The 19,141-nt window shown below is 37.0% G+C and overlaps 1 protein-coding gene and 2 long non-coding RNA genes across 6 annotated transcripts in view; 1 reads left to right on the top strand and 2 right to left on the bottom strand.

Annotated features, from left to right (window-relative positions):
- Positions 1–1,754: 1,754 nt before the first annotated feature.
- Positions 1,755–5,407, bottom strand: LOC136245740 (uncharacterized). Of its 3 annotated transcripts, none has more exons than XR_010696100.1 (4): positions 4,832–5,407; positions 3,576–4,779; positions 3,456–3,522; positions 1,755–2,780 (listed from the first exon to the last, which is right to left on the bottom strand). It is a non-coding gene; the product is annotated as an uncharacterized lncRNA (long non-coding RNA). The 3 variants fall into 3 exon arrangements; XR_010696101.1 differs by having other exon boundaries at positions 3,456–3,684; positions 4,465–4,779; positions 4,832–5,405; XR_010696099.1 differs by having other exon boundaries at positions 3,456–4,779.
- A 49-nt stretch (positions 5,408–5,456) lies between these two features.
- LOC136245739 (uncharacterized) lies at positions 5,457–6,362 on the top strand. The gene is made up of 4 exons (XR_010696098.1): positions 5,457–5,731; positions 5,784–5,862; positions 5,979–6,041; positions 6,094–6,362. It is a non-coding gene; the product is annotated as an uncharacterized lncRNA (long non-coding RNA).
- A 9,786-nt stretch (positions 6,363–16,148) lies between these two features.
- The window catches only part of LOC136245649 (uncharacterized), a 71,882-nt gene continuing 68,889 nt past the window's right edge, over positions 16,149–19,141 (bottom strand). For both annotated transcript variants that reach the window (XM_066037148.1, XM_066037149.1), the window contains one exon: positions 16,149–17,244. In XM_066037148.1, coding sequence (XP_065893220.1) covers positions 16,267–17,244 — 978 coding nt within the window. In that variant the 3' untranslated portion in view covers positions 16,149–16,266. The remainder of the gene's footprint in view (positions 17,245–19,141) is intronic.

Below are 19,141 nucleotides of genomic sequence, written 5' to 3'. Positions count from 1 at the left end.
CGCACGTGATCCAATCCAGGTCAGACCCGGGCAAAATGTGAACCGGTTTCAACGCTGATACGTACCCTACGCTCTATTAAGGAGTGTCGACCTATTTTCAAGAAATTAAGCTCATTGTTTAATAATTATACCCACCGATTATGACGGCATAGAACTCTACTTCAGTGTTATGCCGGCACATTTGAACCCATGCAAGCCTAAGCTTCTGCATACCATGCATAGTGACTGTGGAGTTGCTGGTATGCTTCAGTGCATCTCAGTAGCTCTCAAAATCTCCACTGACATCCCTGAGGCTGAAAGAATGCATGTGAGCAGCCTAAAATCTTTAGAAAAAAGGCGAAATAACACAAGAGGAAAGAAACATCACAGATATGGTTTATCCATCCAAACATCTCCAACCAACTCGATCTGCAAAGAAAGAAAAATGTAGTAACATAATGCACATATTATTCATAAATGCCAAAAATATTTGCCCATAAGTTGCCATTAATAGCTGTAGCTTATAGAATATTTCTTACTACGCTTATAGCCATTCACAGGTTCAAAGACAACAATGGTCCAATCCCGTTCTAGCAACTACGCTTAGTAATTAATTTGGAAGTACGGTATTAGAAAGTGTATATGCGACCGAATTTGACAACACAAGACTTCCACACACATCCAATTTTCTGTTTTAACCAACTGTAACTTGACTACTGACCTAAACTTTCACACAATTCTTCCATAGGATTGTAAAATAACAGGTCAAAATTTGAAACTAATGGCATACTCCTACATTGAGGTATGGTGCTTCAAAGTCATAAAAGTGGATGTGTGTGGAAGCCTTGTTTTGTCAAATTCAGTCACATATAATCGTACAAAAACTTTAAACTGATAAAAACATGGTAGAACATACCTTATTACAAGTGCACCGCATAGAAATATCTAAAACCTACTAAGGATGATCTGTGGAGAAAGAAAGTGTATAGTAATACTGCATGTGCGTGTAGTTATATACCAGATTGATACTACTTGCATATAATTATATCTAAAGTCTTTGTATACCACCTGTATTTTACAACAAAATGTGGTGATAAGTTACCATCATTGTGGTAGCTATAATTTAGAATATTTCTTACTAAGCATATAGCCATTCACAGGTTCAAAGACAGCAATGGTCCAAACCCGTTCTAGCAACTACGTTTAGTAAGTAATTTGGAAGTACTACAGTATTAGAAACTGGTACAAAAACTTTAAACTGATAAACATGGTAGAACATACCTTATTAAAAGTACGCCCCATAGAAACATCTAAAACCTACTAAGGATGATCTGTGGAGAAAGAAAGAGTGTAGTAATACTGCACGTGCATGTAGTTATATACCACTTGCATAATTATATCTAAAGTCTTTGTATACCACCTGTATTTTACAACAAAATGTGGTGCTAAATTACCATCATTGTGGTAGCTGTAATTTAGAATATTTCTTACTAAGCATATAGCCATTCACAGGTTCAAAGACAGCAATGGTCCAAACCCGTTCTAGCAACTACGTTTAGTAAGTAATTTGGAAGTACTGCAGTATTAGAAATTGGTACAAAAACTTTAAACTGATAAAACATGGTAGAACATACCTTATTAAAAGTACGCCCCATAGAAACATCTAAAACCTACTAAGGATGATCTGTGGAGAAAGAAAAAGTGTAGTAATACTGCATGTGCATGTAGTTATATACGAGATTGATACTACTTGCATAATTATACTTGCATAATTATATTAAAGTCTTTGTATACCACCTGTATTTTACAACAAAATGTGGTGATACGTTACCATCATTGTGGTAGCTGTAATTTAGAATATTTCTTACTAAGCATATAGCCATTCACAGGTTCAAAGACAACAATGGTCCAAACCCGTTCTAGCAACTACGTTTAGTAAGTAATTTGGAAGTACAGTAGTAGAAACTATATATAATGGTACAAAGACTTTAAATTAATAAAACATGGTAGAACATACCTTACTAAAAGTACGCCCCATAGAAACATCTAAAACCTACTAAGGATGATCTGTGGAGAAAGAAAGAGTGTAGTAATACTGCATGTGCATGTAGTTATATACCAGATTGATACTACTTGCATAATTATATCTAAAGTCTTTGTATACCACCTGTATTTTACAACAAAATGTGGTGATACGTTACCATCATTGTGGTAGCTATAATTTAGAATATTTCTTACTAAGCATATAGCCATTCACAGGTTCAAAGACAGCAATGGTCCAAACCCGTTCTAGCAACTACGTTTAGTAAGTAATTTAGAAGTACAGTAGTATAATGGTACAAAGACTTTAAACTGATAAAACATGGTAGAACATACCTTACTAAAAGTACGCCTCATAGAAACATTTAAAACCTACTAAGAATGATCTGTGGAGAAAGAAAGAGTGTAGTAATACTGCATGTGCATGTAGTTATATACCAGTGCATAATTATATCTAAGGTCTTTGTATACCACCTGTACTTTACACCAAAATGGGGTGATATGTAAGTTACCATCATTATGGTAGCTCTAGTTTGAAATATATCTTACTAAATATATAGCCATTCACAGGTTCAAAGACAGCAATGGTCCAAACCCGTTCTAGCAACTACCCTTAGTAAGTAATTTCAGAGTATGCTATAATCAATTGAAGAAAATAAAAGTGGTATAAATACTTTAAACCAATATAAACATGGTTAGAATGTTCGTACCTCAAAGTACATCGATCACTTTGCCTCAATCTTCAATCAACTAGGGATGATCTGTGGAGAAGTAAATGTATTATAAGACACACGTAGTCTCACAAACATTAAGATGCTTAAGTAAACTTTATAGTTTACAGAAGATTTAGCTGACCATAAGACTGATGACTAATGTTGATATGTAATTCACTTGCTTGTCAGCGTAATAATTTATTGTTAGTTGTTAATAAACAAGATCATTAAGCACAAATACATGAAGGTTTTCATGTGCTATGGCAGTTCTATATATGGCAATAAAAATTTTCATTTTATTAACAGAAGAGAGGTGAATATAGTTTAGGTTAAAATGATAAAGGAATTACATTCAGTATTAATTCTTCATAGAAGTTGCAGACCTTTGCGTGGATCTCATTAGTAACAGAAAATCCCTTCTATATAAAAGTACTGGTGACATTCCTATGTACGCAATATATTTACTATAGCTATTCAGCTGTGTTTAGGCCTAATACCAGCCAGGCCAACATTACTGGATTAAAGTTCATTCAAGCACCTGACATCGATCATCCCTTACCACTGCAATAACTAGGTCCTTAGATAATAGAAACAACACTAGCCTAAAGCTATGCGCACCTTGCAACAATAGCAATAGCTAGCAACTCTACACATAAAGGGTCTCATTCTGTCCTCAGGCTACATGTGAAAATAAAATAAATGTTGTAACAGAGATATACTTACCACAATGATCTTTAAATTCTGAATTAGAATTGCTCATCAACTATCCATCTATCCTTTCTTGTTCTGGCTGCCATAGTTTACAAACACCTCACAACTATATATTATTCTGTTTAACCATACAATTGTTGCTGGATGTTGTTGAATGTAACCCAGAATACATCCTCTGTCACTTTACTTGAACTAACATTCCCTCTAGACTCAGTAAACTTCCAATCTCATTCTGTTAGATCTAGATAACAAGACAAGACTGAGTATCATCAATATTACTTACAGAATTTTACTACAATCTGTCAATTTCCAACAATTCATGAAATAATTGTAAATAGCGTGCTGATTCAAAACATCAAAATTTTACTTTGTACTAGTGATGCACTGATTAATCGGTAAATAATTGGAAATTGGTTTATTGGCCACATTTCAGCAATATCGGTATCAGTAATTATTAGTAGATTATTTAGCTGATTAATTTTACTGACCCTGATGGTATTGTTTTCATAAGAATAACACAAAAATGAAGTTTAAAAATGGCAATTTTACAAAATAATATTATGTGTGAAATTTTGGTAAACATAAACATTCGATCAGTTATCGGTATTGGCCATTATATGATTTTCAATATCGGCTAATCAGATAATCAGCAAAATCTCTTATCGGTACATCATTACTTTGTACAACTGTTTATAGCTAGCATTCAGACAGACACACAGCTTGTCAGTGTATGACATGCTCGCAAAATATTTTCATGGTTCAGAACTGTAGTGAATGGTCAACAACTTAACTGTGTTCGCTTTTTTTTATTCGGCTGTACACGTACACGTACACACACACACACACCTTTCTGTGGCCACTTATACTATGATGATCTGACTGTGGTTGCAAGAGACCTAGGTCTCATAACACAGCAAAAATAGTGCTCCAATACAACCTATATGAACTCTGTCTTTAATCAGCATTAAAACAACTAATTCAAAAAGTCCCTGCATTGAGAGAAAATGGACCTGTGACAAACCTATATCCAATGCTCAGTATCAGGTCTTGTGCATGGTCTCATTTCAGTTGTCTGTGCATAGGTAAAGACCAAAATATAGACGGCATAAATACAGGCAGTATGAATTACGAATTGTAATATATTACTAGTATTAGTATTTGTCTTACAGGTAAAGAAGGCTCAAGGAGCCTGTAAAGCCTGATCTGTACAAAAAGAATTACGCCGCATGGACTTATCTCATTTATTCTTTCTCTCCTCAATACTGAAACTAGCCTCGAAACTAGCACACCTAGCCTACACGAGACGCCGGAAAGGATGGTGGTGAAATCAGCAAACCTGTGTTAGTATGTATAGGTAATCACCAAGCATAGCAGTAAAGTCAAGTTACCTTCCTCGATTCATTCCCGCCACGTAGCTTGTTCTCCCGGTGGACTAGTGAAGATGTGGTCACCGAATACGCCCGGATTGTATAGTAAACACACGTGATCACGAGATAGCAGCGGAAGATTTTGAAAGCTGGCCCAACAGTGAACATGAGGCTCGACGTAAGCTCTACATGTGTCATTTGCTTTCTAAGGTATCGAAACCATGACACAGTGGAAGAGTTGCTGTGTAGCTGCGTAGTAGTTACGCCGGATATACTAAACGAGATGCTCCACGTCGGGCAGTCGCTGGTCAGTGTGATGACAGAACACCGTAACTGTCGTGCATTGGCATGAGCCAGCGTGGATCAGTTGTTGTACGTTACATATTACTTAAGTAAAAATAGACGTAAATTTAAGTTGAAATATTTCCTAGCAAAGAAGGGTTTACATTGGCATCCAATCATGATGCGGAAGAAATAAACAGTTGACCGCAATCTTGAATGTCTTCCTACAGGTAAATGTGTTCTATGATGTTGGTTCCACAAAGGGACGATTTTAGACTACTATACTTAAAGTTGTGCCTACACATGCAGCGTTGATCATCTTCAAGGAATTTGTGTGTAGCTACTGAAAAATCTCGGATTAGGTATGTACAAAAAAAATTGGAGTGTTATGTGTTGTTTTTCATATAAAGCAGGTGTAAATCAATTTCATTTCCACCTATAATGTGCTTATGAGATTATCGTATTGGTCATCCACTTGTCCTCTGTTAACATCAAATGTCGAGCTGGCCTACTCTAAGGTTACCATGAATGTGGCACTCTCAAGTGATTTGTTCAGTAGTCGGTAATTCTAGCCAGTACTGGGGTGGTGGTAAGGGCAGTCCATCAGTCTGAAGAAAAGAAATCATTGCTCTGGCACAGGTAAAATTTGATCCAGGTCATGTCTCAGTTGTAATAAAGTTCAGTTTCACAGGGTCATCCTTCTGTCACATGTTATTGTGCTTCGTTTCTTCTATGTTCTCTGTCAGGAACTGCACACTGGTCCATTTCCTGTAAGTATAGTACAATACAACAATAATGGACAAAACAGTATGCATAAAGTTAATGCACTTTAACTATTTTGTACTATTCGACATATGCTACATAATTATTATTTTAATGTATACAGGTGAAGTTGTACTATGCTATCAGCAACAAAAAAAATTGTTTGTGTGGTGCTCGATTCAGTCAGGTAATAAAAGATCAATGTGTTGCTTATATTAACTGCTCTTAAACCATTGCAGGCAATGAGCAAGGGATACTTACAGTTTATAGCTGAACAAGCCGACACATGTAGCTAGCTACTTTCACTGTCACGGGACAGCAGCATGCAGCCACCTTCGCGAGTCCGCGATGATAGAAAGATTGAACCTACTTAACGATTTTAATTGTGCAAAATTAATGGTTGTACCATCAGTTGACCTCTATTCTATAATTAACAATAATCGTTGTACCCTTATATGGCGAACAATGAATAATCTATTAGCACTATACGACTGTAGACGTCGCGTGATACGAGGCACGATACAAGCCTCGTCTAAAGGAGTGGTACCATTACGACAGATACGCTTTTAGACAAAGGATGTAGACGTTCGCGTATTCATATCGTCTAGTAAAAAAAGACGACGTTAGATACGTATGTACGCGCCGCGTATCAGGGTAGCTGAAATGCTGTGGTAGCCAAGGGTGGGCATGGGCGGGCATTTGCCCAACCATCACAGTTTCTTGCCCCGCAACCATCACAAATATTTGCCCAACCGTCACAAATAGCTTAAGATTCACGCGAGGATTCACAGCAGCACACAAAACAACCTTACTTTACTACTGTAAAGCGTAAACATGTACCTCATCTGTTGAATCATGACTTCGAAGAAGGGATCGAGATAGATGGTGTATCACGTGATCTATTACGGGGAAAATCCTTTGGGAAGTTCCTATAATTACACTTCATGTGGATGCATGTGCCATGTTCCTTGGCACGGTGTAAATTCAAATTTTAAAATGGAGTCGAAGCGTGGTACACTGTAGTCATGGTACTGTATCTCAAGTCACATTCAGTGTGGATGGTGCTGGCAGCAAAGATTTCGTTTCCGAGTGGACTTGTCAAGCGTATTTTTTTTTAAAGGAAAGTACCGTATAACCTAACTTACTGCTGATGAAAGAAAACGGGAAACGTACTCTAGATAACAATAATGGCATATGCAAATGGAGCTGGAAATGGAGAAAAGGTCAAGTCATTATAAAGTGTCACATGCACAATTTGTACTGATTAATTAACCTAGTTGTGGTTTACACCAGATTCATGCAAAATGTACATTGGCCGCTATAAGTCTGGGACGAAGCATAGAATATATGATCTATGGACGAAGCATTCTTGGCATGCGATAAGACTTATAAATTAGTGTCCCGGCCTTCATTTGGGCCATGTGGTGTTTATTTGAAAAAGCATTACACATCGCTGTGGTGGTTGGTCTGTAAGCTATACTGCCAGTTGATTGCAGTGAATATGTGATGAACTGTTTACATTGGTTCTTGTAGGTTCAGCAGTTTGATGTCACGTGATGCTCGGGTACGACGATCGTCGGTGGATGCCTGACCTACAAGTTTAATGGAATAGCATATAGCTAGTAAATGTTTGCATGCATGCAAGCAGTATTTGTTTACGTTATAGCATAGGTAGATGTAGGCCTTGTGTGTGTACACTTTTCCTATTTTACTTTGATAATGTCTCGCATAAAAGTGAGCGTGTTCCTTTGTGTGTGTGTAAAGTTGGATGTTATGCCCAACCATCAAATATTGGCTGGCTATGCCCCTGGTGGTCTCATAATATCCTAAACACATACACTGTATGTTTATGTATACAGAATTTTGGTTTCACACTTCCATTTAGATCACAAATGGGCATTACTATTCAGTGGACTGGAATACTGGACTGAAATATTTTTGGTTTTTGCACATTCTATGGTTGGATTTATGAAATCTTGCTAGTAGCATCCTTAGGGCGCCTTCTAAATGCTGAAGACGAGCAGTGGAATATGCAAAAGTTGTATTTCACTACCATTCATTATGCCACTATACAGCACTTACGTACTCCTTACCCTGGTGTGTAATGCTGCAGGCAGTTCTGGGAATGTGACAGCAATAGTTAACCAGCGATCAACTTGCCAGTAGACAATATCCTTCAAGATATCCTGAGAAGCAAGCTAGTCTTGCTAGTCTCACTGCCAGACTTCTGTTTCAGCTTAACAATTAAAGATTATAAGCGCCCGTGCTGAAAAATCTCTGTTTGGTAAGCCCCTGCATTGAACTAGAGGCCTGGCCATTTGAGACTAGTTTGCTCCTCAAGCTTGCTCTAAGGATATCTCGAAGGATATTGTCTACCAGTAAGTTGATCACTGGTTCACTATTGCTATATTCCCTGCACTGCCTGCAGCATTACTACACACCAGGGTAAGAAATAAGTGCTGTATAGCAGCATAATGAACAGTAGCGCAATTATTAAGAGGGCATATGCCACTGTTCATCTTCAGTGTTTAGAAGTGGGCTGTAGGTGCCCTAAGGGTGCTTATTAGCAAGACCCCGTAAATCCAACCATAGAATATGCAAAAAACAAAGATATGTCAGTCCAGTAATCCAGTCCACTGAATAGTGACGCCCATCACAAATAATTATTGTTGAAGAAAATGTTTCTTCCAGTTTATTATATCAAATTGGTTTGAGAATAATAGTTAATATTGATAGTTCAACATAATAACTAAAAGTCCTATCGTTGCATTTTGAATTATTGTACTGGCAATTTCACCAACATGCATTGGGACTACTACTGAATTGCTGTATGTGCCCAAGTTTTGCCTTATGCCTCACCAACTTAATTAGCTGTTTCACAGGCCTGACCGACCCATATTTTGTGTAGATTAAAATACAGTATATATTGCTTGCCTATGTAATACTCTGACCAAATCCAACCAGTTAGTGAACCAGTGATTCTGTACCCCACAATATGGTAGCTAGCTAGTCTAGACAAGTACACTACTTTCTGGAATCTGGATTCCACTCTAGCAATATATGCTTCCAAAACTACTTTCATGCAAGGCTACCAACTGTGAGAAAATCTGCAGGCAAATTCTTGCTGCCCGGACAATTTAAACAGTAAGAAAATCATTATGTGGTTATAGCTTTATCCTGTGAAGTTACAATGTTTGAACACTTTTATTCAATGCGTGATATCTAAAAATCTCATGCATTTTGCATGAGCATAAAATTATGGGATTCTTGCAGATATTAATCAGTGCATGAATATTGCTAGACAAAATTCTCCATTAAACATACCAGTGATTAATACATGCATGCATTAACTATGTACCTATTAAATGCATACATTAGTAAGTTTTGTGTAGCGCTCTATAATATGCACTATAGCAGCTGTAGTTGTAAACACTGTTACTAGTCAAGTGCATACACACAGACCTTTTATTGCCTCAATTTTCCATTGATTGAACAATAGTCCCTCCAAGAAGTTGGCCAAGGCTGAAACTTACAAAGGAAGGATACCACCAGCTCAGGAGTTGAACCTGTGGCTCAATTTGGTACAACATGAAAAACTCACCATGTTCAGATATGGTAAGGATTAACAGTCCAAGAGCTCTTTCTTGATTTTATGGGTGGTGATGCATGGCCGTTCTTAGCTGATGCAGTGATTTGTCTTATTCCATTATATAATGTAGGGTGTGCAAAATTCTTTAATACACACTTCACTTTTCTTTTTATGCATACACAAATGTGCGTATAAGCATTGCATGACTTGCTCCTCTATGCGAACATGACAAAACACCAAGTGGCTTCGAGTGAGTAATGTTGGTCTGAAACTCAGCTAAGATGACCTTCATGATCCTATCAATAAGACCACCTCATTACAGTGACCGTGTCAAGCAGGTCCCAAACATAGCTAAGGTGTACTTCATGATCTCATCAATAAGACCACCTCATTACAGTGACCATGTCAAGCTGGCCCCAAACATAGCTAAGGTGTACTTCATGACCTCATTAATAGGACCACCTCATTATAGTGACCATTTTAAGTAGGTTCCAAACATAGCCAAGGTGTACTTCATGACCTCATTATAGTGACCATGTTAAGTAGGTCTCAAAACATAGCTAAGGTATACTTTATGACCTCATAAATAAGTAATTATTGACACCATTCCAAAAGTAGCCACATTGTACACAGATTTCAGGACTCTGTAATTCTGTAAGTAAAATTAAAATTTCAAAATACCTGCACATACATCATTAAAGGTAGTAACCACCAAACCCTTTCTGTCATGCGATTAAACTTCCCATCTACACCAGTGAGATCAGCTAGCTCTCTGCTGCTGTAATAGGTTGTAGTGTGACAGATAATTGCATTTTCATATTCCTGGCTCAGTCTTGCCACATATATAAATCCTTGACTAGAAGCTGTCTATATTTAAACAAACTAGGACTGAACACATGTTTTACACTGCAGGTAGTAGTTGTAACAATACACATTGACAAACACACCACACACTAGAGTTGCAATGATACAGTGTGTAGACGTATCGATATATTGCCTCTGGTGTATCATGATACAGCGATATATTGTGTGATACAAAGTGGAGTCTAAGTAATGGTCTATGTTGCATTTTAATGGTTTTTTTTGTTTAAAGAAATAATTGAGCTAATTTTTCTTTGAGAAGCATTACATACTATTCAGTTTAACCACAATATACAATAATTTGATTGTCAGTCATGTTAACAAGCCATGATATGTCAATATATCATTGTTGCATCTCTACCATGCACACACTTTGTTGCAGTATATCCATGTAAATGTTTCTGGCAAGTGAAATGCATTGAATTTCACAAATCAGGTTCCACAGCATTCATGGCATCATTCTTGTGGAAAAATATATGTATATATGTGTAGCACAGGCGTGAAGGATTTGTATATGTGTAGCACAGGTGTGAGGTTTAGCAGGGCTATATTCTTGGAAAGACTTTTACAAGATCTGGTAGTGAGCTTTGAGGTTTAAAAGGCTTCTACTCCATAGAATGAAAGGTCTGATTTTGGCCAATTGCTGCTCTAGTATCTTACTATGCTGTGCACTTTACACTAAATGTAATGCCATCATAGGTACAGTAAACCTTTATAATGTGACACTCATCAAGATAGTAACCATAGAGGACTTGCTGCGTGATGTAAATCATCATAATTGCTAAGCAACCGTAGCTGTTGGCCATGTTTTAGGACAGTGTTGTGACTGAAAAGCGCTTTCTCAGGATTTGGTACAGGCTGTAATGAAGCGAATTAGTGTTGAGTTGTGTTGTAAATACCACCCGGCCAGCTCATTAAAAAAGGCGAAGAAGTTAGAATTGGTGAGTAATGTATCAAAATTTAATTAGCCACCTATTTCACAAAGCCAATGATAAGAACTTCTATTTTAAAACCAGACCCGCTTCCCAGTGCCACTATACCCAGAGCTTAGCGAATAAATATTGTTACCTTCATTCTGATCCAATATGTGCTATAGAAAGTTGTCCTGAAACATGTCCGTCTAGCAACTGTTACTTCACACATGCAAGTCCTCTAATACATGACTGATGCAACAAACAGTGTCAAACTATAGAAGTATTCTGGAGTACAGAGGTGTATGATTAGAGCAGTTTCACTGTAGTACGGCTATGTAGAGGTATCCGATTAGAGCACAAACTGTTCTAATTGGACACCCCTGAATCCAGAATACCAACTACTGAGTAGGTGGATACAGTGACTGACATCCACTAAACTGAGACACTCAATTGTGCAGCCTCAAAGAAATAATTGCATTTTTAACTGTCACACCATGTACATCAGCTTTCACAGTGCTCACTACCTTACAAGTAGTAGCCTTCATTCCCAGCTTTAGTCATTCAGGCTTCAATCAATCTTTTCACAGTCGTGTGTTTCCGTTGAGCATAGGCGTAGCAACCCAGGGGTATGCCGGTGAGAAAACATGTCTTGTTGAGGAGGGAAATGTTCACCTACGTGACCACCTCTGGAGAAAAATAATGCAGCTTTGATCGATGGTGAGGTGGCCTCAGTTAAGAGGTCATGAAGTCCACCTTACTGACATGGCCACTATAATAAATTTTTTTGTAATGCTGTAAATTCTGCTTTGTTTGATATCATTATTTTAGCTTGTATAAATTAGATCATCTGTGTGCTTACCTGCAGCTATCAATGTTATTCCCCATCTCCCCCAGTAAAGGACATTTTCAGCATTATGAAGGGATTTAAATTTATTCCTGAGGGTACAGACATTAACTGAAGCCACAGCACATTGTCAAATCTCTATTTGTATCCCAAAATGTGAACATATCTGCTTTGTTATCGACCATAATTCTATTGTAGAATCACTCCTTCATTGTTTGGAATCACAGAGGATGGGAGCAGTAAACTTCAGGCATAGCAACAGTTGTGAAAAAGTGGAAAAGTAAGTGTTGTTTAGTCTAGACTGCTACCTTGCCTCCTCTTTTTCTTTGTGGCATAGTTTGTCAGCGAGACAGAGCCTGGTGAAGTATAGTGGTGTACCAATATCCAGTGAAATTGATGCACTGGCTAGCTGTATGTTAGTATGGTGAACATAAATGTTACAGCAAAACTTCTAATAGGGCTGTTACCAGTGCTACGTAGCATTTTCCCAGCAAGAACCTGTGGTAACTGTTCGCTTATGAATGCATTTTGTCAACAGTAATTCACCAGACCCTATCTCACCAACCAATGACATCACAAAGAAGTAAGATAGTGGTCTAGCCGTTTGAGAATAAGTGCTGTCATGTTTATCTAACTATTTGTTATTGACTATAAGTTTGTTTGTTTGGAGTAACTGAGGATGGGACAGTGAAATAATGGCAGAATAGAAATAGTGTGAACAAGTGGAATTGTAAGTGTTCTCATGCTATCTAACTTTTGTAATCGACCATAATTCTGTTGTAGAATATTTGGAGAAACTGAGAACAGAGCAGCTAAAGAGTGAAAACTATGATTGCAGTGGTGAAATGTGCGCAAGTGGTGGCACGATTATGTAACTGTGTTGTTATCGACCATAATTCTGTTGTAGAATTAGTCCATCATTGTTTAAGTACAGGAGCAGTGAAATATTGAAGCTACAGGCAGAATAGTGAACAAGTGGAAATGTAAGCATATAGGTTATCTAATCTGCCATAATTTTGTCCCATTTTGTTTGAAATAACTGAGCAGAATAACAAAACTGCGGATTATGTTGTGAACAAGTGGAAATGTAATAATATAGGTGTGCTTATCTTAATTGTTTTAATCTGCTGTTATTATGTAGTCCCTTTTTTGTTTGAAATAACTGATGAATGGAGCAGTAACTACAGGCAGAATAGTAAGCAAGTGGAAATGTAAGTGTAAGCGTGCTTATCTTAACTGTTTTGATTGCCGTAATTCTGTAGTCCCTTTTTGTTTGAAATAACTGAGCAGTGGAATAACCAAACTGCCAGTAGAATAGATTCTGTTGTGAACAAGTGGAAATTTAAGTATTGGTGTGCTTATCTAATTGTTTTAATCTGCCGTAATTTTGTAGTCCCTTTTTTGTTTGAAGTAACTGATGAATGGAGCAGTAGCTACTGGCAGAATAGTAAACAAGTGGAAATGTAAGTGTAAGCATGCTTATCTTAACTGTTTTGATTGCTGTAATTCTGTAGTCCCTTATTGTTTGAAATAACTGAGGAAAGGAGCAGTGGAATAATGGAAGCTGCTGGTAGAATAGAATATGTTGTGAACAAGTGAATAAGTAAGTATTTGGTCTGTTTATCTTAACTGTTCTGTAATCGACTGCAATTCTGTAGTCACTTTTGTTTGAAACAAATGAGGCTGGACCAATGATGGAGTAAAAACAGTTGGGATAGGTTTTTTGAGAAGTAAGCAGTGGTGTTTTTGAAACTGTTTTGTCATCTGTCATATAATACCATTGCAGTATTGATCCCTTTGACCTCCTTGTTGAGTCACTGTGATGGTGGTGGTGGTAAAGAAACCGGAGAACGATTGATTATTATTAGATTTATGCATGTGATTGTATGAATATATTATGGTGCACATTTATTCGAAACAATCTTTTAACGCCATGGGAGGCTTGGAAGGCATATTGGGAACATTGTTCAAGGTTTATAGAGGGCAAGGGGGTTGTTAGTTACTATATCGCCGGGTATATAATGAGGGACGATAAGTCTAAATGCAGGTAAGGTTACGGGTTTCCGTTAGCAAAAAAGTCCCACAACGGGAATTTTGAAAAACCTGTTTCGCTGCCAACGGTTCACCGATTTATGCACCGTAATTTGTTTAACAGTAGCATTTCATGGGTGATTTTTGTACTGTTTCAGGGCCTGCATTGTCCTGTGTTTGTGCATTCTGTTGATCTTGTGTTTACCATGTTTATCTGAGCACCTTTATTGTCACATTGTGCGTATGCATGATTCTTTTTCAAAGAACAAGTGTAATACAGTGTACATTTAAAGAGCTTTTAATCGAAAAATTTGTGATAGTTCAAGTTGCTTGAAAGCGTCACATGCACAGAAGTAACTTTTAAGTAACTTTTAGCACTAAACCCTTGTAAGAATCATTAAGTATCTTTACACAGGGCCGCCCACAGGGGGGGGGGGGGGGGGGGGGCAACTGGGGCATTTTGCCCGGGCCCCAGCCTGAAAGGGCCCCCAGGAATACCTGTTTAAAAGATCGATATACTCTACTAGAGCAGTCAGATCTAAATACTCTAATAGAGCAGTCACAGTATTCTTCAGAGGAGCAGTATAGCAAGCTTATAGATAAGGAGATATGGTTGGTGATGGGTAGTTATTGTCATTGCCAGCAGGTTGTGACCTTTTTTTTTGGTCTTCACCTTACAACTTGGGTCAAGGGCCCCACTTTAACTCTTTGCCCTGGGCCCCTTAATTTCTCTGGGCGGCCCTGTCTTTACGGCAAATCACTTTTAGTTACACTGGCAGATAGTATGTATATAGTGAATAATTAGGTATGTATTCAAGTGTTACTACAATACAGCATAGCAAAGTACTTTTAGTAAACAAGTAACAAGTTTGATAGTTGTAGGTGGTAAGTACTTTGCATTGCAAGTACTTTTAGTTTATAAGTAATATTTTTTTAGTTTAAAGTTTCAATGTAAAATTGAGACACTTTTGTTTTAGTTTTGTCTTCTAAAAATCATAAAAATTTCATTTATTTTTAGTTTCAGATAACTAAAAGCCCCAACTAAAATTACTTTTAGTTTTGGTAACAATACTAATGTATATGCTACATTTCCAGATGGTATAAGAAAGCAAACAGCATGCCATTATTTGTTCTTGACAAAGGAAATCACACATCTAATTTCTGAATAGCAAGAAATCCAACAATATGTAAAACGGTAAATTTGGCTGAGGAAATCTCTAAGACACATGAAATTTCCAATGTTTTAGTAAATGTGTTGATCATAAAATTATAACATTTACAGTTCCAGGTTTGATATGGTAAATTCAATACTGACATTTCCTGCACATTTCCAAGCCTATTCAGGCTTGAGTCTATTACACTATTAATTAATATTGTCTATTATGCCTTTTGAATTGCCTCTGCAAAATTACCCTATTATAATCAGTTCTGTGCTGTTTCTTTCTCCTCAACTTCAGCAACCATACAAAGTTATAACTGTCTCATAAATTGCAAAATTTCATTAGTAATACTTTGTACACTACAATACAGGTACCTGGTTTTGAATTAAACAGATGCTTTTACTTTGTAACATAAACTTTATAGCGTTGACCACATCAGTTTCATTTACTTTATTTTGCCATTGATACAGCTTGGTATGTTCATTGAATTAAATATGCAATTTTATTGCAGTTTTTTATTTCAAGAGGAGCTTCCCCAAAATAATGTAAGCTTTTATTTTTATTTTTAGCTTATTAAGCCTGAAATTATGCCTATTATAAAATTTTGATGAAATGCTTCAAAATTGCATAGGAGAATACTCAATGCAAAATTTTGAGAAAAATCATGATGAATTGCAATACAAATAAAATTTGTTAAAATTTTATCCCATTTTATATTTATGCTACACAATATTCTAAAATAGAATATCCTATAAATGCCTTAGTTTTCACAGCGTACAAAGCTGAATTGCCTTTGGCAACTTTTGAACATATATACACTAAATTTTATCCTCGATCTCATTGGTGATAAGGTACCCTAAAGCGAAATATCATTCTACAGCACTGTTATGCAGTAAATATTTTCATCCAAAAATAGATAATCAGTATATATATCAAAACAACAATAGTAATAACTATTTAGAAATGGGATATAATAGAGTATAGTTGATTTACGTGCAATATGTCCTATCAGCTCAGTATTTACGTGCAATACGTCCTACCTCCACTATAGGCAGGGAGGTGGCCTTGTTTTCTTCAACACCCACTCCACCGCTGGTCCCTCCGACAACGACTATAGTGTTACTGTCAATGGTTGCTACTCCAGCCCTAGTCCTGGGACTTGTAAGGAAGTCTACTTGTTTTGATGACTTCATTGAAGGGTCATATAGCCTGATATGTGATGTGGGAACTCTTCCACTACGATCACAACCACCAATGATCAGAGGAGGGTTGGAGTATGGTACTGTAGAAGTCCCCCAATGTGAAGCTAATGGTAGCTCCTCCCACTGATTGAGTATTGACAACGGTTTTTTTAAAGATGTGATCATAGCTACTAGTAACCGGTATGATGTGCTGTAACGAGTTCCTTCCTGTTCATATCCCACTATGAGTAGGTGTCCTCCTGCAATTGTGGGTTTGAAATTCCACATTGGAACAGGCAGTTTAATGGAAACTTCTCTCCATGGTGATTTTTGTTGCCAGTTCATCAGTTCAATGCTGTCAAGGGATTTTTTTCCTTTCTCATATAGTCCACCCATAACAATCACATGATCATGATGAATTACCACACCTGGCTTAAACCTCTTCTGTATCATATTAGGGTAGCAGAGAGTCCAACTGTTAGTGTCTTTGTTATAGGTAGAGACTTTGTTAATTCGATTATTATTGATTGGATCATCTCCACCAAATATGGACAAATTATTATCCATCATACACAGTATTCCCATTTTATGACCAGGACGAGGGAGGGGACTCCATTGATCAGTGATGACGTTATATTGGTAAACATTGTTATACATGTCATCCTCAGTAGCAGCACCAGCGGTAACATAGACATTGTTACCATCTACTGCAACAGAAGCATCATATGTTCTTATTGGTAAATCAGCGCACTTATCCCACTTCAGGTGATATTGTTTAGTCTGCATAGCTTTCACAAGAAGATATGGCTCCTGGGAAGAAAATTGTGTGTTAGTGTAAATCACATGTGCAGTACTTACAAAATCACTTATTATGGTTTAGAGAATTGCATAATATTCCAAAAATTATGCCACTATTTTTGTATTGGACCATTTACAGTAATGTTTCAGCTGAAAATTTGGTCTTCTATTCCTTTACCTGGTTGCTATTCCGGTAATACATTATACTATGTGAATGCTGTATTAGAGTACTAGTGTTTGTACAACTGTTTATTAGATTCCTAACTATACTCTACTAAAGTACATAGCTCAATTTGTGACCAGATTTGCAAAAAGGTACCTTTTTCACACACAAATTTTGACCCATTTTTGAACTTTGAAACTTCATAACTTCTTTATCATGACATATAACTGTCCGAAGAGAGAAAAGCCATCATCTGGTTGTAGTTTGATATAAAAATCAGCTTAATTGGTGCAAGGAGTCAAAAGTTATAATATTTCATTTGCTGACATGTAAAATGTGTGGAAAGGTACCTTTTCGCAAACCAGGTCACATTTGCTTTTACAGAATTGTGCAAATTGAAGACTTTGTTACCTTTAAATCTTTATAATTGACTCAGTACAATGCCCAAATACCAATATGATGCCAGCATAATGATGCATCCATAATAGTAACTGTATACTACATGTATCTAAGCAAATATTGACATGTGCATTATGTGCCATTGAGTATTAACATACCGCCTACTATATGACGATGCTTACCATGGTTGCAGTACTTACTGTGTATTTACGGTGCAGCTCAACTATAACTTCACACGCATGGTACCCCACACATGATAGCATGCATAATTTTGTGTGAAACTGCAGCTAACCACTCATTAAAATATAATTTCCACGTAAAATATATCCACACAAACTTCAGTGATATTACATTGTATGCTGTCAACTCGCGAGATACCTTCCACTGCTGAGACATCAGTTGCGTGACTACTTATTTCGTGAGTTAACTCTACTGTAGCTATGACATTAGTTAACAAAACGCTTGGGAAAATGCTTGAAGAATGCCAAGCAAAAACAAAAATGCTTAAAGAATGCAGGCAAAAACAAAGCACAACAGTAGCAAAAAGAATTATATCCTTTGTTACACTACAGCAATACAATGTTGGTTTAGGCAATAGCAAAGATTATTATAATTATTGTTATTAATTAGCTACGTAGCTATAGCCTATACATTATTACAGGCACATGGTGCGGCCTGCACATTATACTTGTTTCTTACCCATGTGTGTCCATTTCTTTTTATCCAGCTAGATAACCGCAACTTACTTTGCAAGCAGCAGAGCAGCGCCAGAGCCAACTGGCTAGCTACTGACATTGATGAAGACGATAAAAGTAGAGATCAAAGCCTATATTTTTATGTAGAATAATATTATTTGTATGTATCACCTATTATAAGTCTAGTATCTCAGAACAGTTCCTTGTACGTAGCTCAGCTCATATCAGTAGTTACACACTTCACATAACCTGAGACAAAATCTCTTGAAACTATGGTTATCCGCTGATTTCAATTCAGTAAATTGTAGTAGTCTACTTACCGTTTAAATCCCATTCAGATGCCTGAATCAGAGTTCGTACAGAATGGCTCATTCTTGGGCTTTTCCAGGTTAGCTTTACTCATTCTGTATCTCATACAACTTATGTGGATAGTTTAGTAAGTAGTGCCGTACTTGGTCCAAACTTAAGCAGCACATGCCAGTGCCAACTCGCTCGGCGCAAATTGCTCATATAGACAACCTGGAAAGTTTAAAATATACTATACTAATTATTTTACAGTATGTTATGTTATGCTTGTACACTGTATGCGTGTTGGCTTTCAGTCATCACGTCTTTGGTAGCCTTGTCTTTTGTATACGTAGCTAGGAGCCTT

This window comes from Dysidea avara, chromosome 15, assembly GCF_963678975.1.
Source record: "Dysidea avara chromosome 15, odDysAvar1.4, whole genome shotgun sequence".
Lineage (NCBI taxonomy): Eukaryota > Metazoa > Porifera > Demospongiae > Dictyoceratida > Dysideidae > Dysidea > Dysidea avara.
The sequence above is the reverse complement of the archived record's forward strand: the minus strand, read 5'-3'. Positions and strand labels throughout refer to the sequence as shown.